This window comes from Galeopterus variegatus, unplaced genomic scaffold, assembly GCF_000696425.1.
Source record: "Galeopterus variegatus unplaced genomic scaffold, G_variegatus-3.0.2 Scaffold8581, whole genome shotgun sequence".
Taxonomy (NCBI): domain Eukaryota; kingdom Metazoa; phylum Chordata; class Mammalia; order Dermoptera; family Cynocephalidae; genus Galeopterus; species Galeopterus variegatus.
In genome coordinates this window covers 67439-88898 of record NW_007734692.1, presented here as the reverse complement: position 1 = coordinate 88898, position 21460 = coordinate 67439, and the positions used below count along the sequence as shown (strand labels likewise).

At 45.6% G+C, this 21460-nt stretch overlaps 1 protein-coding gene across 1 annotated transcript; it reads right to left on the bottom strand.

Moving 5' to 3' along the window:
* Window positions 1–1103: 1103 nt before the first annotated feature.
* Window positions 1104–21225, bottom strand: LOC103608575 (sushi domain-containing protein 4-like; the record flags this gene model as incomplete). The annotated part of the gene is made up of 4 exons (XM_008592995.1): window positions 21184–21225; window positions 19684–19939; window positions 5290–5463; window positions 1104–1292 (listed from the first exon to the last, which is right to left on the bottom strand). Coding segments are annotated over exons 1-4 (661 nt in total), but the record flags the coding sequence as incomplete, so codon positions are not given.
* Window positions 21226–21460: the final 235 nt, after the last annotated feature.

Sequence of the window (21460 nt, the reverse complement as noted above, 5' to 3'; positions counted from 1 at the left end):
TCCATGGAGGTTCCAGGCACCAGCCAAACCCACTCCAGGTCCCATGTTTTCCTTTAGACACGCCGCCTCTGATTCCTCTGACCAGCGGTCACTCCACAACACACTGACTTCCTCACAGGTTGAGGTGTCTCCATGGAGGTTCCAGGCACCAGCCAAACCCACTCCAGGTCCCATGTTTTCCTTTAGACACACCGCCTCTGATTCCTCTGACCAGTGGTCACTCCACAACACACTGACTTCCTCACAGGTTGAGGTGCGCACCGTGGAGATGCTGTGAACGTGTAAGAACTCATTTGCTCCCCCTTCCCTTGTTCCTTGGGTTGTTTCTCAAGCAAGGCTGCAAACAGACTTTGGCGGGCTCTTGATGGGAGGTTCCCCTTGATTTTCTTCTTTCCCCATAAAGACCCCTTCCTGCCCATTGTATTCAGATGCCAAGAAGCACATAGGTGTGTGTTCTCTTTGGGCATAATTCTAAGACCTGAGTCAAAGCAAGGGCTGAGCCAGCGTGTCCAACTTGCCCGGCAGAAGTTTTGTGGACTGTGCCCCCACAGACACTGCCTGTCACTGTCACTGCTCCATGCTACTGATTAGTGGTCTTTGGTGAACCACACTCTGAAATCACACAGAGTTGACAAAGGGAGGAAAGAACTCTTGCTTCCAGGCTTCCAAGGTGTGCTTGCTTCTGCATGCCCTCATGGCCCAGCTGTGCCGTGCATGGAGATATGAAGAAGCACTGACACGACAGAAACGCGGGGCGAGATTCACGATGCCACAGTACATCTGTTTCCATTTGGTGCAGAGAAAGTTAATTCTTGAAGACATTTCATTTAACTTTGTGGTATTTTGCAGTTTAACCTGTGATGCTTGCAACTTTTTCTTTTATCTTCTCTCCTCCCCCTTAGGCCTAAAGACGGGGGAAGCAAGTTTTACATCTAGTTGTAAGTATGGCTTCATGGCAGGTGATCTGTGCTTTGGACAAAGGCAAGAAAAATGTACTCAGGGGACAAAAGTGTTGCCAACCATACTTCTCAGCTCTTCACCTCCTACCGAAACACCCACTTACTAATTCAAAATACAGCTTCTGAAAGAATAAGAGGTGTTACCTTCCAGAGCAAGGCACCGGGGTGGGCTGGACGACCAGATAAGGTTGTGTAAGCACTCAAGATATTCAGACCCCTCGAGTTTGAATCCAGGGAAGCAGCGATAGGAGATCACAGTCCCCACTGGGAAGGAGGTCTGGAACTCAGAGATGTTCACGTAGCCATTGGAAGAGGCTAGAGGTCTCAGGCAACCTGTGCAACATGAAAATGAAAGAAAAAGGGAAGGTTTCCCTCGGTCATCTCCACACACCTACATCAGACAGAACGCTGCAGCCCCACTATGAGACTGGCACTGCCCCTGAGGACAACGCACTTGCTCCTACGAGCGTGGGCTCCCTGTCCCACTGGCCCATTCTACATATCATGCGGACGTTTGTTTCCCTATCTGCAAATGGCACCAAGAGGGTCGGGTAAGAAGTTGGGGGAGGGAGGGCAGCAAGTGTGTGACTCCAGGTTGCCCCAGCCCTGACTGCACCTTAGTGCCACCTGAGGGGCTCTTAAAAGGCACCAGTGCCTGGGCCCTATGCCCAGGGTATGGGGAGAGCCTGGTCATCTCTCTCTCTCTTTTTAAGGCTTCCCAAGTAATCCTCATGTGTGGCAGGGTTGAGAACAATTGAGGTGCCACACGAGGAAAGAGACCCCAGTGGTTTTGGCATGGTGGTGGTGGCTTGGGAAGGTTATGTTCCAAACTTGATTCTGCTGTAGCAGATTATGGAACAGGAACCTGCCTAAGATGGTACCATTCAACTGATTAGTGGTCTTTAGTGAACCACACTCTGAAATCACACAGATTTGATAAAGAAAGGAGGAAAGAGCTCTTGCTTCCAGGCTTCTGACGTGTGCTTGCAGCACGCCCTCACTGCTCAGCTGTGCTGTGCACGGAGATACAGAAGAAGTGACCCAGTTGTGTTTTATGTGAAGTAAAACACACATAAACCCTACAGGAAACTACTCCAGTGTAGTAGTTCTCAAACTTGAGGATAACCAGAGGGCTCGGTGGCACACAGACTGCTGGGCCCACCTCCAGAGCTTCCATTTCAGCAGCTCTGGGTACTGACCTTCCAGGTGCCACTGCTGGGCCAGGAGCACACAGCTACAGACAGTCCCTGCATTAGGCACAGAATTCTGTGTGCCATTGGAGTGAATGTGGGGCCTGGAGCCTAAACTCCTACTTCTTTCTGTAAAACATTAGCTGCCTTTTTGTCTGGAAGCCGTGTAGCTCAGTAGGACATTCCCAGCGGCACAGAATTCTGTGGTGTGTGGCATATGCTTGATCATGGAATTTATTGGCCTCAGCAATTTCAAGGGAGGGAATAACAGCTCGGCAGAGTTGGTGTTCTTCCAGAGGAGAACTAATTGTGTGTGAAGTAAATAATGCATAATAGAAACACCTACCTTACCCTCCAGTCACCAAGTACAGATTGTATGTTTCACACGCATGGAAACCAATGACTGAGCCCTTATCCTAAGCTGACATGGTTGCATATTTTAAGTATCTTTGAAGGAATCTCTTAGCAGATTGCTCTGGCTGACAGTCCAGTCATAGTGTCTGAGCATCAGAGCGAGTGAGGAAGCGGGGAGGTGCTCATTTGGGTCATGCAGTTCCCACCCTGCACTGCTGGGCCTGGGGGCTGTACAGCTCTGCAGACTCGGCAGACCACTGCCCTGACCGGCCAGTGCTCAGGATGGACCACATGCAAAAAAGTGTGGAGCTCAGCCGTGTTTTTAGACAGTCCCATGGCCTTAGATTACGTTTCTTCTGAGCTAAAAACTGGCAATGTGTTCATGACAAAAGTAAAGTGCGTGTGTTGGCGGTGGGGGGAGGGGTGAAATCAGAAATAAACAGAATCAATAATTGAGAAAAAAAACATAAGCACATTGACACGTGCAATAGAATGCATTGGAACCCTTATGCATAGCTCAGATGGATTGGCACAAGGATCATGCCCGCTCCTCCTCCTAAGAAGGGGTTGTGGTTCCAAGCTACCCACACAGATAAACTGATTTCTCCCAGATAAAAACTAACTCTGACCCAGAGTGAGTAGGAGGCATCTAGATGCTGCTCTCCAAAACATAAAGTCTCACACACACAAAAAATGGTCTTGGAACAGCTCCCTAATCCCCACCCCCCAAAGAAAATGACAGGGGTTATAATTCGTAGTTAGCTAACCAGAGGAGAAGGAAAGATATGCTCACTCTTGGCTAGAGACAGCCTGTAGAAACATAACCGTAGAAAACTGGCTTCAACTCAATAGTTCAATGTGATTTCCATTTGTACTTCTAGATAATAGAGAGAAGGCTCCTCAGGCTTCAGCCCCTGGATCTATAGGTGCAAATAAAAGTTACAGAATGAAATGTCAATCTAATGGCCAATTATATTGCCCCTGGGGGCTCGGAGAGGTGTTGTGCTGTCTAAGGCAACGTGGATTCCTCATTCCCTGTGCTGTGCTGGATGGATGGCAGGAGGACATACAGCAGCGGCAGCTGCAGCAGGCAGGACATGCCCACCTGCACTGTGACAGGCAGGGTGGCGTGGAGGGTGGGACACAGGCCATACACCTCCTCAGAGGAATGAAAGCTGTGCTGGGGTTTAGAGCAGCCAGCCAGCTCTGTTGTCACTGCTGCAGACCTAGAGAAGCTGTCTCGACTGGGGTTTGAGTAAGGGGTGGTGGAGCAGGGAACGGGAGTGGCTAGACAGGGCCGTGGGAAAGCCTACATCTGAATGCCACAAAACAACCCCCGAGTGGTATACCACTTCAAAAAAACCATCGTGGAAAAAGGACTAAAGAAGCATCCTGTATTTCCTGTATTTAAGCGACAAAAAGGGAAATAGAAAGGGTGGGAAGAAAACAGGATATGTGGAAAAAAGGAAGGCAAGGCATGGCTAGAGCGTGGGGTGGCTTCCTTGGCCTTTCCTCTGCTACGGCCAGAGGACTGCAGCGAATTGGCATTCAGTGAGGTTTATCTGAATATGTAGCCCAGCCTAAGAGCCGGCTGCTTGTTTTGCAGACAGTCTCTGAAACTATACATAAATCACACGTCTCCTTTCAAAATGAAATCTCGAGTGTGCCAAGTGATAGAGACAGTTTCGGGGGACGGAGGAGGGGAGGTGATGCAGGGGGGCTGCTTCTGGCCTCCTTGTGCTGAGGCTGCATTCCCTCAAGGGTCATGATTTCCAAGCTCTCATGTAAGGAAATGATTTATTTCCAATGACAGGGCACACAAAGCAATATCAGAGTCTGCCCGTTGTGATTTCTGAGCACAAAGCTAGTATCGTCTCAGCTTTAACATGCCGGTGCCTTTGGAGCAATGATACTGCTCCCCCTCTCCCTCAAACTACGAATTATGCATTGGCTTCTCAGTCCTTTGGTTCAAATCACGTGTCAAAAAATAAAATCAGAATTAATGTGAACTTGAGGGCTTATTTCTACAAATAGGGCCCTCTATGTTGGCCCAAGCAAATTTATAAATGCAAGAGGATAAATATTCATTGTGTGGTTTGGATGAAATTTGAGTTTGGTCATTTTTCTGCTCTCCATGCGTTATAAAAAAGGATAACATTATTAAGAGAAAATAGCCTCTGTAAGACAATTAATGTGAACTTGAGGGCTTATTTCTACAAATAGGGCCCTCTATGTTGGCCCAAGCAAATCTATAAATGCAAGAGGATAAATATTCATTGTGTGGTTTGGATGAAATTTGAATTTGGTCATTTTTCTGCTCTCCATGCGTTATAAAAAAGGATAACATTATTAAGAGAAAATAGCCTCTGTAAGACAGGCTTTAACTATATTCTCATCATATTGATATAAGTATAAATGCCCTGTTATTTCCATTAAATATACAATAATTTATCATTGTGTTCACAGCCCAGTTACAAGTCTCCTAATTCTTAAACTACATTTGCTCACTTAGAGTAAAGGAAACATCTAACATGCTAAAGAATGAGGTCTTTCCTGTTTATACTTTAAAACTGGGTGTATGGTGGAGCTGAGCAGTCTACTAGGAGTGATTACGATGATTTCATGACTTCGAGAAAATCATGGTGAAGGTACAGCTGGACCCACGTGGGCTGGACGGCTCTGTTTTTCCTCCCACCATCTCTTTCCCTCTATCAGAAAAACACGTACGTGGTCTACAATAACGCCCCAGAGAAGACCAGCTGAGAAGCGCAGCTTCCATCCCGTACCTTGACAAATGGGCAGGTTATCCCACGTTCCATCATCGTGACATAGTGAAACCATGTTGTACAGGTCAGGGTAACGGATCTTGAATCCTTCGTGACAAGTGATGATTAACTTATCTCCATGTCTATACGTCTTGTTGTGAATCTCGGCATCTTCAATTTGAGGGATACGGCAATCTGCAATTTTGTAAAAGGTACACATTATTTTTGGAATTTAAAATGGTTGTAATTAACAGCTCCACAAGAAAGCTCTTCTTTTCGGGCTGCTCCTCAGCCTACACAGCATTCTGATAAACGGTGCCTTATTTGTCACGAGGCTCAGGCACCAAAGACAAGTGGCGGAGGCCACTTCACAGGACTGACAGGAAGAGGGGCTCAGAATGAGGGACCCAGACTGTGGGGGTCCAGTCCCAAAAGGAACTGTATCTCCTGCCTGCCACACTTCACACCATACAGTTGATCTTATGAGCAATTTTGGAAGTGAAGACAGACGAGAGTTGGGGATTAACCTGAACCACCTGGTTCCACCCTTCTCTGCATTTGTGGACAGTATGGGACACACGCAGCCTGACCGGCTGGTCCCCACAGCCGCCCAATTGCACCGCCACTGTGTTCTGGTTTCGGTTTTATCTCCGTGTTTGTATCTCAGGCTGTGGAAAGGGGTTTTCTAACTGTGATGTTCAGCCAGCAGCCTGGGGGCCTGGCCCTGAGCCTGATAAGAAAATACAGTTTGCAGAGCAGCACAGGGGTTGAGCTGTGGTTGCGTCTGCTCTTAGCATTTCCCGTCCACCTCATCCGTGTTTTAAAAGATAATTAACAGCAGCACATACGACTGCCAGGGTCACAAAAGCTCGGAGCAGGCGGCTGTACTGCCTGCCCCAAATGCACTAAGAACAGATGCACGTGCGCCGGAGGAGAAGCGGAAGGCCGGAGTCAGGAGCAGGTCGGTGAGGAACAAGGAGCCTGTGCAGCAGCATGATAGAAGGATAAGATAAAATACACAAATTATAATTACCCACTTCTAACTCTACCCACTTCCAAGGTACTGTACATGTCACTGCGCTCTCGCTGCCACGTTGGGATCCTGCTCCCCGCAGCCCCCCCACCCTAAACATTGCCCAGCTGATCACATCTGGTTTAAGTCACATTGGTCATGACATGTGTCTCTCTCCATCTCTTATGGGCACATCTCTGTTTAATGTTTCTGATTTTATATGCATATACACATGACCCACAGATGGATTATGTTCCAAATTTGTTGGTTCTTAATTTTTTGAAACAAGGCAAAATCCAAGAACAATACTTGTTAGTCATAGAAACTTCCTCCAGAAATTTCTCAATGCTCTAAAAGATTGTAGGATTCTCAGCCACTCACCAAAGTCTACTGAATCCACAATATGGTTGGAATAGTAATAAAAGGAGCCCTGACCTTCCAGTTGCTCTAAGCTTTGAACTGTCAGCTCTGAGGTGCTGCGCCCTGGGAACCCTGACGCAGGGCAAGGGGAGGGGAGGAGCAGGGCCCAGCCGGGTGGATGGCTCTGGGGGCTGGGAACCGTGGTGGCTTTATGAAGGACACATCTGAGGAGCTGTGAGGTGGAGTGGGGGCTGTGTTTACTGGGAGCAGTAGGGATTCTGACACAACAGACTCCAGAAAACAGGATGTCAATGATGGGAAATACTTGGGCAGAAGGGGCCCTCCCCTGAGCTGGGGGAGAAGGAGTAGGGGCCATTCACTGCCTTGTGTGGGTCACCCGACGTCAGACGCTTGTGAGCCCAGGTCTGTCTCAGCCGTTCTCACCACCAGTAGCTTGAGAGCAGGGACTGTATTAGTCACTTCCCCTGATATTCTCTCCATACCTCCAGACCTGTGCACACACCTGGCAGAGAAGACAGGCTGAGCACAGGGCCCTCGGGAGCCGGCTGACAGGCTCAGCACAGCTCGGCAGTTTGGCGTCCTCTGAGGAAACCTACCATCAGGCCTTCCTTTTGCCAATGGATTTCAGCGTGAGAGTCTTGGCTGGAGAACTGTGCTCTGGTTTCAATTTTGTCTCTCGTGTCTGTATTTCAGGCTGTGGAAAGGGGTTTTCTAACTGTTATGTTTAGCCAATAGTTTTTCTGCTAAAGCAGCCTAATTCCCCCAAATTCATCCCAGACTAATCAACCCCAGAGTGACCCTGACCAGAGCTACAGGATAGTTGACAGCTCTGTGCACCCCTGCTGCCTCCTTCTTAATGGAAATGTGAATTACACTTTTTCAGTGGCACTATGCAGAAATTATTCATAGCAAATAAAAACACATTTATCAAGGCATATATCTGTAAAATCTTGACTGTAAATATATCCTGTGGCAGTAATTTATATGTCTAAGCAACTATTTTCAGGACTTACTTAAAATTTGTGCAAGGATTAACCGGTATACTCAGGAGGTGGCCAGTGATAGAGACACGAATAGGAGTGTCCGTTTGGACATTATGGACACGTGGATACTGGCTGGCCAAGAGCAGAGGCACCCAAGCCCTTTTTCCAAGGCTGAGTTCTCAGCATAGTGGTGTATAATGCGGAATGCTTTGAACTTCTAATTAGAACTCCAAGTCTCCACATGCAGAAGTTGGGGACTATTGCAGAGCATATGACACAGGGTTTGAAGGGAATTCACAGCCTCTGGGGTCTCAGTAATTATACACTCTGCTCAAAAAAGAGTCACCATAGGGAGTGAGGCAAGCCAACTTGCCATGTGGGAGGAGCCACGTATCAACTGGGGAGTAAAAATTAGAGTTCAAATCTCACGAAGGTGGAGAGGCCAGGAGGGACTGTGCCTTAGGAGGAAGGACAAAACTAACATGAACTGGCTCTAACAAAAACTAAGCCTTGGCAGGAGAAAATATCATCCAGAGCCTCTCTGGTTTCTTGTCTACAGTGCCTGGCATCCAGTCCCCACTGAAGGAGAGCAAAGTGGAAGAAGGGGCATCTGGAACACGCCCCAGTGAGCTGTGCACAGCAGCAACAACCACATACCTGATTTCTACGGAAAGAAAGAATTCAGGATCTTTAGTATCTAAAGATAAATGTGTAGTCCTCATCCGTTCTAAGTTTCAAATGGAAATAACACAACTTTCTATAGCATAAGTTCATCCAGTCAACAGAAAGAATTTTTAAAAACCACTTCAGGGCCGACCCCGTGGCTCGCTCGGGAGAGTGTGGCGCTGGGAGGGCAGTGGTGCTCCCGCCGCGGGTTTGGATCCTATATAGGGATGGTCGGTGCGCTCACTGGATGAGCGCGGTGCAGGTGACACCAAGCCAAGGATTGCAATCCCCTTACTGGTCACAAAAAACGACAAAAAAGGGCCGGCCCGGTGGCGCACTGCTACAGTGCGCCGCTTGGGAGTACGGCGGCGCTCCCGCCAAGGGTTCGGAGCCCACATACAGACCAGTTCCCGCTCACTGGCTGAGCGAGGTGCGGGCTCAACACCGAGGGTTGCGATCCGTTGCCAGACACGAAAAAAGACAAAAAGGAAAAAAAAAACGACAAAAAAAACCCACCCCAATAAACACCACCGGGTCTTCATCCACCCCAGGTAGTCTATGCTCATGACATGATGTAGGCTGGGGGCATTGGGTCATGCATGTCAACTTGCCCTCTGTAGGGACTGGAGACTAAGGTCAGCCACACAGGGGTCATCCATGCCTACATGACCGAACTGCAATAAAATCTCTGGACACCAGAGCTCAGGTGAGTTTCCTTGTTTATTGTCATACATTGTTGCTGGGAGGAAGTGCCCTCTCTCCACACAGATCCACTGGGAGAGGACATCTAAAAGCGCGTCTGGTGACTCCTAGACCATGTCCCATGCACCTCTTCCCTTGGCTGGTTTTAATCCGTGTCCCTTTGTTGCAATAACCCTGAGTATAATGGTTTTTCTGAGTTCTGTGAGTCCTTCCAGTGAATTACTGCAACTGAGGGTGGACTTGGGGAACCCCAGACTTGCAGCTGGTGTCAGAAGTGAGGGTGGTTTTTGAGACTCCTAAACTTTGTACCAGAGAATCCTTTTTTTTCAGTTAGTATCTACTAACATTCCTCAGAATTATTGTTCCATATCAGTGCTGTCCCAAACTTTTGCTGTTCTAAAGAACTATCATGCCAACACAGCCCAGCCAGCATCGTTCTGACCACCACAGTTGACTCAGGATCAGGCTGAAGATGCTGAATGGAATCACCTGGGGCAGATCCTGTTGTCATAAACAATCTGCAGGAGTCGATGCTACTCAGAAAGGTGACGACTGGAGAGAGAGGGTACTTCATAGAAAAAGAGGCACCACCAGGGGTGGGGGTGGGGGGTGGTGCTGCAGGAGCAGGGCTGGTCTAGGCTGTTTTCTTTCTTCTTTAGAGGATATTGACTCTCATGAAACCTGAAGAAGCATCAGCACAGGACACTCAAGACCTTACGGCTCTCACCTGAATGTTAATGTGAAATTATCATGAGGCCCTAGCTTAAAATCACTGAGAAAAAGCCACAGGAAGAGGGCTGGTCAAAGTAAAGTTATTATAATGAGCATATTTCTTGCACTTAGTATCTTTCTTTGACATAAATTGGTTTATTTATTTGTGGTTGACAAAGGCAATCAGTATATTTGTGTTTTGTTATTTAAAGTATATATTTTTATATTTAACACATGGATAGTAGTTCTTCCAGGGTTCTTAGCTGTCCCTTTGGAAGGGCTGAGATGACTACACATTCTTCTAAACATATGTAGAATATTTACAGAAACTGACTGTACCACCATATATCTACCAGATGGCTAAAATACTGACAATACCAAGTTGGCAAGGAGCACCTTCTGCTGGTGGGGGTGTGAAGTGGTGCAACCCCTTTGGAAAACCAGCAGTGCCTCATATGGTGAACATATGTGTACGCTAAGCCCCGGCAACTCCACTGTTAGCTGCACAGCCAACAGAAATGTGAGCAAAGGTGCAGCATCCCTAATCCAAAAATCCAGAATACTCCAAAATCTGAAACTTTCTGGGCGCCAACATGAGGCTTAAAGGAAATGGTCACTGGAGCATTTCAGATTTCACATTTTTGGATTAGGGATGCTGAACTGGTAAGTATAATGCAAATATTTATAAATTCAAAAACAACTGAAAATCACATGAGGCTTAAAGGAAATGGTCACTGGAGCATTTCAGATTTCACATTTTTGGATTAGGGATTCTGAACTGGTAAGTATAATGCAAATATTTATAAATTCAAAAACAACTGAAAATCGAAAACACTTCTGGTCCCAAGCATTACAGATAAGGGATACTCAATCTGTATATATATTCACCAAGAGGTGTGTTCAAGCAAGTTCATGAGAGCACTATTTGTAACAGAAGCCAATTTGAAAAAAACTAAATTTCCATTCATATCAGAATATTCAAAATATGGTATATTCATATAATAAAACACTTATATAGCAATGAAAATGATCAATGTACAGCTACATGCAATAGTATTCATGCATTTCATAAACTTAAAGTAAAAGAAATCGGACATAAAATAATCCTTACTCTGTAATTCCACATACAGAAACTCAAAAAAAAAGGCAAAAGTAAATTAAACTTGAAACAGTACATGTTTAAGAACACATGCTTCTGGCCTAAGTGTTACCACAGGAAGTGATCATTGCGACTCAGGAAAGCACTTACCTCTGAGAGGGAGGGAGGAGGGAAGCAGGGATTGCAGGGGGCCTTTGGGTGCCAGCATGTCCTATTTCTTCACCCAGATGGTGGTGACACTGGTGTTGCTTTGTGATAGTTCATTGGACTGTTCAGTTTTGTGTACTTGTCTATATGTGTTATATTTCATGAATTTTTAAAAGATTAAAACAATAACAAAAAATTAATCCAGAAGGAACAAGAAAATTCATGGCAAATGTAGCCATCTTTTCCAACTCAGCTGGATCCTCTGGGCTTGGCAGGTAGAGTGCTTAACAGAATTTGGGGGAATGAATGACTAAACGTACTGGGGTGGCACTGAAATTCTCAAAAGCATAAAACCGTGATTATTTGCCAGAAAATTTTCAGAAGGCAATTTGACCTCAATGTAGATCATGTAGGTTGTTGGAGAAACTGGGTTTGGTTCAGAGTTTTGCCCTAGAAGGCAAATCTGATTTCTTGCTTTTCTCCTGTAAACACAGTTTTCTTTCTTTCATCTTTAAAGAAATTTGAGGTCACTTTCCACCTTCTGGAAAGTAGCCCTCATGTTCAACAAAGAAGTGATAGAAAGCATGTGGCACCCAGAGGTGAGCTCCCAAGAGCAATGTAAAAAGGCGTTATTCTCACAGGCTGGCACCTTCTGGTCATCCTACCCATGGAGAGCATCTCAAGGAGTCTTCTGAGGATCACCTGGAGGTACCTGCTAAATTCAGATTCTTCGAGTGTGGGGCCTACAAATGTGCATTTTCACGTGCCCCTTGAGCAGGCCAGTCTAGGTGACACACGTAGCGAGGAACGGGACCACTGCCGAGTGGCTGGGACAGCGCTGCATGCCAGCCTGAGCTCTGGCAGAGGGGCAGCCTAGAGAGCCACATCCACCCCAAACTGCTGAAGACTTGCACGAGAGAAGGTGGATTGCGTGCTCAACGGGCCCAGAAGGACACCGTGGGGTAGCCCTGCACTTTTCCCAAGCAGCCAGCCTCATTCTGGAAGTTCCAGCTGTGAGCTTGTGAAAAACTGCTTTCTGGGGACTCTCCGCAGCCAGTTTGGTGTTCAGGGTTGCTCACACTCACTTGGTGGCCTTTATGCATGATGTGACAAGCTCTGTGCGTGTGCTGTCGCTGTTCTCATTGTTCTCCGTTCGCCTGGTAGTTCTGTGACTGGAAGCAACTCCCTACCTCCACGGCCTCTGACGGACAGGGTGAGTCCCAGTGCTGCTGGGACGGGGAGGACCCCATGAGGCAGCTGGCTCAGGAGTGCTGGCTGCTGGAACTGGACTCCCTGCACTCACAGGGGCTCAGTGCCAGGCTTGCCCTCTCTTGACTCTGGCAGTCCAGCTGTCATCTCGCAACCGTGGCCATTGATCATTTCTGCTACTTATCTTTGCTGGATCTGCCCCAGTCTCACTCGGTCTTATTTCCTCTGGATTTTTTTCTCCTTTCAAGTCATGACCACATTTAAGTTAAAGAAATCTTTTCAAGAACAAAATGCAAACTCACACAGAAGCCACAAGGGAGGGAGTACAGGAAAGCAGCCACTTCTGTTAACAGCAGCATAAACAAGAAACAACAGTGTCCCTGGAGGCGTGTGGAGGCACCCCTGTCCCTTTCCACCTTAGAAGGTGGAAACGAGAAGAGGAATCTTGGGGGAGACACACAAACACTTGAACTCGTGGACACAGCCTGTTGTTTCTGATAACCCACGTCCAAGACAACAAGAAAGAAATTTTAGATGATAGAAAATGCACAGGAGAAGAAAAGGATCCTAAATAAAATATTGTTAATACATCTGCTTCGGTAAAGCCTCTGGAGCTGGCAGACAACTCACCTTAAATATGAGTAACTGTAAAAAAGGAGCATGACCACTGGCTTGTGAAGATGCCTGCACCCCACAGTTCCAATGAATAAAGGAGCTCTCTGCCAACTTGACTGCCAGCCTTAGCTTTTGAGTAAGTTAAATCTTTTAATTAAAAATTTAGGATGTAATAATAATACTTAAATTCACATTGCACCCTTTCCCCAGGAAGCTCAAAGAACCTTCTTAACATCACATTATTCGTCCTTTGTAGTAATCCTGGTCAGGTCTATGGGAAGCAAAATATTTTAGTAAGTACTTAAAAACAATGCTTGATGAAAGAGTTATTCTTTTCTCTTGTGCATTCTACAAGGAACTGTGACAAAGAAGGGAAGACATGAAGACATAGAAGCTGGGGCCATGGTGGGAACAGTTCTCCCTTCCCCTGTGCTCTATGCCACCTTTAGCCACAGCCAGGTGACAGGGGAGATTCAGACAAAAAGTGCGGGTGGAAGGGTCCCCAGGTTGCACATTGAAATTACCTTGGGAGCTTTTAGAAACACTGATGCCTGGGCTCCCGCTGCCCGGGAGTGGGCCCCAGGCCCTTTCGGTTTTAAGGGCTCCCGCTGCCCGGGAGTGGGCCCCAGGCCCTTTCCCAGGTGATTCCGGCACGCAGCCTGGGTTGCACACCACCAGTGTAGTAGAAGAAGCACTGAACAAGGAGTCTGGATGCTGGTCCAATTCCCAGCTCACTTGCTGTGTGAATCGTGTAAGCCACTTAAACTCTAACAGGCCTCAGTTTTTTCTTTTGTAAAATGACAAAACAGACATTCTCTGATTCTAAGAATTAATGACATCCAAGGATCTCCACTGAACATGAGAAAAACATGTTCCTTGCAAAGCAATATCAGACCACATGCCTGAATAAGTGGATCTCAAACTTTTTTGTGTGTGAGAACAAGCTGGGAGATTTTTTGTTTTTGTTTTTTAATGCAGATTCCTTGGCCGCACCCCTAACATTCCAATGAATGAGGTCTGAATGTGTATTTCTGACAAGTTCTGATGCAGGGGGTCCTTGGCAAACATCTGTCTTTCTTGAACAGGTTCTTACCAAGTGTGTTACTAGTAAGATGCCTCCCTAATGGGGTGTGTGCCTGGGGCCATTATGATCTGTGTCACCTGCCTCTCCCAGCCTGCCAGGAAGAATCATCTTTGGTTGGGTGAGATGAGAATGCTGGAAAGCACAAACCTGGACTTGAATCCCAACTGCCACTACCTATAAGACCATGGGAAATCCAGCTCCTCTGAGCCTCCACTTTTTCATCTGTAAAATAAGGGAATAGAACGTACTTTGTAGAGTTGCTGTACTAATTAAAGAAGATAATGTATATAAAGCATGGGTATCCAATCGATATGATACACACCTCCTTAAAATACTGCAGTTTTGTTGGGAAAGGAAAAAAGGTAATATGCAGGCCAGGAACAGGTGTATGTGCTGGTGATGAGGTGACTGGGGTGGAGGCAGGTAATGGACTGACATCTAGGATGTTCCTCCTCCTTATTCAACAGCTACTTCCATGAATTTCTGTCTGTCGTTGTCAGCATCCCCAAAGTCCATGACCTGAGACGGGCACGTCAATTCACAATGCCCTATAGATAACACAGACTCAACTGTACCGACAATATTAATTGCGACCAAAGCAATTGTAAAGTATGTACTAAGTGAAAGAACTGTCGTTGTCAGCATCCCCAAAGTCCATGACCTGAGACGGGCACGTCAATTCACAATGCCCTTTAGATAACACAGACTCAACTGTACCGACAATATTAATTGCGACCAAAGCAATTGTAAAGTATGTACTAAGTGAAAGAATGCTCACGTACTTTCCTTGTGTGTGAATGAATAAAAGTGGCTGAAGCCAACTGCACTTGGAACCCAAATGTCAGTAAAAGCAGTAAAAGAAAAGGCCAGGAAAAAAAAAGCCCGCAGCAATTCCTGAAGGAGCTGGTGTGGATATTCATGGATGAAGGCCCAGGTGGAGGATGCAAATCTTAACCAGGCCACCTGCCTAAAGGTCAGCGGCCAAGTGACTAAAGAACACAGGCAAGGAAAACGGAGCTGCTGGTGCATTGGGCCTCCCATTAGTGCCTCGTGGATGAGAGCTGCCTGCTTGGACATGTGAGTAATAAAACAAACACCTAGTGAGTGCCTGGAGCTGGTCATCACATGCAAAGTCACTATAGCGTGTCATTTGTACCCAAATCTCCCTCCCAGATCAAGGATCTCCCCCTACAGATGCACTGAAAGGTCGGCTGAGGCTGTTCTTTGGGTTGTTAGGCCAACCTCATGGGTCAATCATGTCTCCCTTGTCTCCGTGGCCACAGAGCCACCTTCAAGCCTCTCTCTTCACACGGGGCTGCAGGTCATATCCGGGTTCAAGCAGGAGGCTGTGGCTACACTGGTACCCACATGTTTTCATAGCAAAGAAAACCATTCCAATCATGGGCTCCACTTATAGGGGCACTTTAAATGTGGGATTTAAGCAATCCTCTGTCTCCCACTCGGCCCCTCTGTTCCTCTCCAGCTCAAAGGAACTGACTGGTCAACTGTAGAGGAAGAACTTCCTGAAGAAGACTTCTGCCCAGTTAGTTCATTCTAAAATGAGCAATGCTCTGCAGAAGCACATGTAAACACTCTCAATAGCATTATGCTGGGATTAAGGAGACCACCACAGTGGTTTTAAGCTGTTCTGGGAAACTGCTCTGGAAAATTGTCACTTCAGCAAGCTGTCTGCTAGACCTGTGGGACTCTAGCTCCATGAAAATACTTTATTTGCTTAATGTGGACTGATTTGAAATTGATCTGACACCAATGCAACTGGTGACTGTTTTCGGAGTTGCTCAAGAGAGATTGTCAGGAAAAAGGAGAAGGTCCCTCCACCTCGTACAGAAGAGCTGTGTGAGGAAGTCCTCAGATATCAAAACCTATTTCATAAAAGTTAAGTCTGCAACAGCTCTACTTTGGTTTCCAAAAGCACATACTCCAAAAAAGAAAACTCAAGGAAGAAAAGAAAGAGTTGTGTTTTTTGCACCAGGAGCATGTTTTCTATACCCAACAATGCTCAAGGGACACCCAGAATTCATCCAGTCACTAAAGCTCCTTCTAGAGGGATCTGACTTTAAAAAATGTCATAAACACCCTTCCTAGGAGAACATTGTCTCATAACCTAAGTAAGACTCTCACCCTACCCAGGAATTATGTGCAATTAGTTATTGAGTTCTCTATTTAAAGAACAAAAACAAAAACTTCTATCTAGCTAGTATAACCAGTGTCATAGGGCTGACAGGAATCCTGTAGCCCAGCTGTACCAAAAGATGGTTAAGTAGGGAAGTATTTCCATTAATGACAATCAACAGGTTTTGGCAAGATATAGGCCAGTTCTTCTCCCCTGGCCTCGTATAATATTTATTCATAATATAATGAATCCCAAATTGATTTTATTTTAGTCTCTTTGGGATCTTTATTTTTAAAATATACTACTTTTTTATGGTGTGCAAACCAAGGTCTGAATCAGCACGGCGCTGACCCCCACCCCTCACAAGGGCTGCAGGAAGGAGCAGCATCTATCCATGTGCTGATTGGACATATGTGTTGGGTAAGTGTCTGCACCTCTACCTTTTTCTTATGAAAAGTAGGAAAGGGGTATATTTACTCAGGGAAAGTGTCCCTGAATAGACCTAGTTGAATGGTTTTGGAAAAGAAGTGGCCCAGATGGTGGCCAGCACCCTGGTCTTTGGTCACTCTACCTACCACGCTAGCAGCCCCTGGCCCATGGGGCTTTTTTTCAGTTCTTTGCCAACACGAGGGTCTCCTCTCCACCATATTGGTCACCTCACCTGCTCCCTGTACCATAGACATTTTCACCCATACTTAGGGTCATTCAGGCTCCAGTTAGAAGCAGCAGCTTGGAGAAGCACAGACATCTCTCAGGTTGGAGACTTCAGGTGCCATAAGATGAATTCATTCCCTGTAGGATTGGTTTTGTAAGTCTAGACTTCTACAAATGGAGTTTACTTGGAATAAGCAATTCAGATTGGGACAAAAGGGTCATGTGAGAAGGGAGGATGGCTGGTACATGTGGCAGAATGAGGTGGAGAATGAAAAAGAGGGGTATCTGTATGTGTCCAAGAGAACATTCACCTAATACCACCTTGCTTCTTAGAGCACTTTACTGTTAGAAAGCATTTTCATGCATATGAACTTATTTTTTAAAAATCTGCATCTCATACAGAACTGGCTAGCAGTGAGAAAGACTGGAAGGAGTCCAGGGAACAGTGACAAGCCCTGGGGACAGAATGGGTCTGTCCCTAAATCATCATGTAACTCCGGGAAGGCTCTTAACTCCTCCGAGACTCAGTTTCTGTACTGGCCAAACAAAAACTAAATCAGAACGAGGAGCTTGGATTATATGGTTTCTATGAGTCCCTTTAACTCTGAACGTGGATAATGTCATCTGTTGTAACAACGTGCTCTTGTGTAACTGATTCGAATGTGGCTTTTGTGACACAAAGAAGGCCAGACACACCTTGTAGAGGAAAATATGCTGTCTTAGGACTAGTGCCATCTCTGCTGCTTATTCATCAGCTGTGTGACCTTGACAGAGTGACTGAACCTCTCTGAGCCTCAGGTTCCTTCAGTAAGTCTCATTTTGTAGGGTGGTAGTGTGTCTTAAATGAGACAGTTAATCTGAAAGCATTTTAAACTTCAAAGACCTATAAAAATGTGATAAATTATTATTATTATTACCACCACTACAAAAATTCATTAGCCTTCTAAGAATCTCAGTAAGTCTCATTTTGTAGGGTGGTAGTGTGTCTTAAATGAGACAGTTAATCTGAAAGCACTTTTAAACTTCAAAGACCTATAAAAATGTGATAAATTATTATTATTATTATTATTATTACCACCACTACAAAAATTCATTAGCCTTCTAAGAATTACCTGGCAAGGGAAACAAACAAATTCAGCAGCCGTTACTACTCACCCTGCATAAATCCTGAGCAGGGAGCAATGGCAATTTACAAAGCAGGAAAAAATAGTTCAGCTTCTTCACTGCTGGGTGACATCCATGGCATAGACGTCTACGTGCCCCGTCCCACCTCCCTACCAACCACAGAGAATGAAGAGGGCCTGGGACATTTACAATGATAACTTTCTCCACCATCGGAGCAACAAAAGTGCTCTCTTTACACAGGTCTTTCAAAGACCAATAAAATTACCATTAAGATTAAAAACAAATACAGCACTGTACATAGAGAGGCAATACCTGTTCTTTGAAAATTTCCAAAATGATGATTAGAGTAGAACATCATGACTGGAATGCAGAGAGCCGGACCCTCCTTTGGAAACACATGGTCTTGCTTTAGGTTGCAAAATAAAAGAGCTGACCCTCCTACTGCCGCACCCAGGTCTAAGTGTTGGGAATTATGTACACAGACCTGGACAACAGAAGCCTCCTTCTCCAGGGGACTTGCTGCCACTCCCTGCCTTGGAGTTACTACATCATACATAGTTATGTACAGGGCTAGAAAGAAGTTCATCTAAAAAGTGATAAACTTTTTTCTTCCTGGGCAAACAACAGGAGGCCTTCATCTCTGCACAATATCCAGGAAGCCTATTTTGGTTTTCTTTGTTCTCTCATGTTCCTGAGCTTGATTGGTTTTTAAGCACCGAGTAATGTAGGTCATAGATTTTGGCAGGGAAGTCGGTATATACAAACCAAATAAACTTTTAACTAAATAGAATTTTATGGAAACTACAGCTTGCATGGGCTACATGCAAGAGGAAAACATGAATTTCCTTTTAAAAACCTTAAACCTTTATTATATTAATTTTGGCTTTTTAAAAATACCTTGAAAATTAAAGTAAAGATAGCATGTACTTTAAGGGCAAGACACCACCTTACCCATCCTTTGTAATCTCCAAAAGGAGGAACATAACTAATGCTTGAACAATGTGTGTTGGATTAAGTTAGTTTAAAAGTTTCATAAAGGAAATGTATACTAAATTACAATAACAGTTTATATATCATTATTATAAAAGCTCCATTCCAAAATAAAATCAATAATGGTATTAAGACAAACTGACTAATTTCTAATGAACTCAATGAAATATAAGTTCTATGCCTCATGGAAATTTGGGACTAAAATTAATTCTTGATTCGTGCCTATTCCAACTTTATCCTTGCTGATCCTCCTAGATCAACAATTTGGCATTTCAATTACTTAAATTCAATGCATTCTTTTAAAACTCTAAATGTATCTACATAAAAACAAAAAGTATATAAAGTTGTTTCAACCGACAAATTTAGGATAATTGCTAGAAGTAAATGAATATCTTGTCACCATAATAAATTTAGAGATAACTACTAGAAGTAAATGTCTACCTTGTCAATCTGTCACTGCTTGTCACAATTCTTTCTTTTCTTAAATGAATCACGTCTAACACAGAACTGATAGGTAGTAATTGATTTAATCCTCTGGGTACTATACATCTTCTGTATCACTAAATACAGTTTTTGCACATTTTATTTACTACACATTTTATTGTGTGACATGGAAATGAGTGCTGAGTTGGCAGCCTAATAATAAATAGCCTGAATGTTATCTGAGTTTCTCTCTTGCATTGACAAAAATGGTGACAAACTGGATTGTAATTGAGATAGAGAAGGAAGACTATTATGTCTAAGGCTGAGATTAATTTATTCACTATTACACACTCCCACTTTCCCCCAGCATGCAGGTGTAGCTCTGAAATAGAGAGAACCCCTCTGTCGCATATGGCCCTCACGCCTGGGCCTGTGCACCTTAGCCCCATGAGTGGCTTCCTTGGGGAGGTAGCACTTTACCTTCTTGCACACAGATGGGCTTATCACTTGGGATCCAGCCTAGGGTTCCATTAAGATGTTTCATACACAGTCTCTTTGTAGAGCCCTTCAGCTTGAATCCGTCTTGGCAGTGAAATCGGGTTACAGAGCTTTCAAAGAAAACCCCTCCACTGGGGGTCCTGAAGCCATTCTCCGGGACACCTGGGTCAGCACACACGTGAAGTTCATCGAACCCTACAGTGACAGAGAAAGGAAAACGCTCTCTGAATATATCCTTCTACTACCAAGGGTCTTCCTAGATAAATGCCAGATACTGATGATTTCACACACCTTGGACCACTCCAGCTACACCAACTGCAATGCCAAGAACATAAACATTCTAGAGCCTATCTCCTGCTTCTTTTTGCTGTGGAAATTTTGCTCATTAGAGTTCTCGATTCAACGGCCAAGGCAGCCATTCAAGGAGGTTGTAGCAGCAGGGAGACCAGAAAAGGAAACAGCAAAAGGAAGGAGCAGAGAACGCTGAGGACACCTGAGTAGGGGAAAGGCTGGGAAATGTTCAGAGGAGATGAAATCTGAGCCCAGCCTTAAAGGATGCAGAAAATTTCAAGACAGAACTCTATGGGGGATTGGGAGGTGTTCTCACAGGAGGATGGCATGAGTGGTGGCTGGGACTGGGAGAGGCAGCGTGTTTAGGAAGCAGCAAGTACACGTGACACTTGAAACCCAGGGAGTGTGGTGGGGTGGGGTAGAGCCCACCTTTCCCCTTGCCCTTGCCCCCACCCATAGTCTGCCAGGGGAGCAGCCACTCCTCAAGGCCTAGTTCAAGTCTCTCCTCCTCTGGCTGCCTTCCTGAACCCCTCGCCGCCCTCCTAATCCCCCTTTGCACCAATGCTACAGCATGAACACGGCTCTCTATTGGATTATTTGTTGACTGGCCGCCTCTCATACTGGGCTGTGAGCCCTTCAAGGACAGGTCCTGAGACTTTTTCATCTTTGTGCCCTGCATAGAAAGTGCTATGTAAATGTTTGCTGAATGAATAAATGAGGTTGGCAGGACAAAGACTGAGGGCCTCACCCAAGGTGGACGCTCAGTTGGGGGACCAAGGCAGTGGTGCGGGCAGGAGATGATGGGGCCTAGGTGAGCATGAGAGTGGTGGGGACAGCAAGGAGGACACCATGCATGAGACACTTCAGTTCCAGCCCCCTTGTCCACTGACCGGATGTCACAGCAGGGAGAGGCCTAAGGGATATTGAGCCCAGACAGCTGGGGTGAAGGGAGACCCTTGAAACACACATGGATGTCATGAGTGGCCAAGAATTGGGAAGGTTCTTCTGCACACATAATGTTCCAAAAGTATCTTCAACAGGAAAGAATGTAGATTTCTGAACTGGAAATTCCTGAGCACTGCAAAGGCATTCTATGCCATTTTCTTAGACACAAATCCTTACTGAATAGGAACCAAGAACAAACATGCATAACCCATCTAGGTGGGGGATGGTGTGCTCATGCACTCCCACCTCCAGAGCAGCCTGTTGGCGCCAGGTCAGGCTGGACGGCATGGAGACATGGCAGAGGGGCAGGAACAGACCGTGTCATCTAATAACATCTCAACCCAGATCCAGAAAGCAATAAGGGTCATTGCGGCTCTTGGAAGATTTACCTGGTTTCCAGGTGATGCCCAAGCATCAATCAGACTCACGAGATTTCTAATCCTCTCTAACATGCTAGGCTTGCAAAAGGTCCTCAGCTGGTAGGTGAATCCCCCCACCCCAACTTTCCTGTGCATGCACAGCA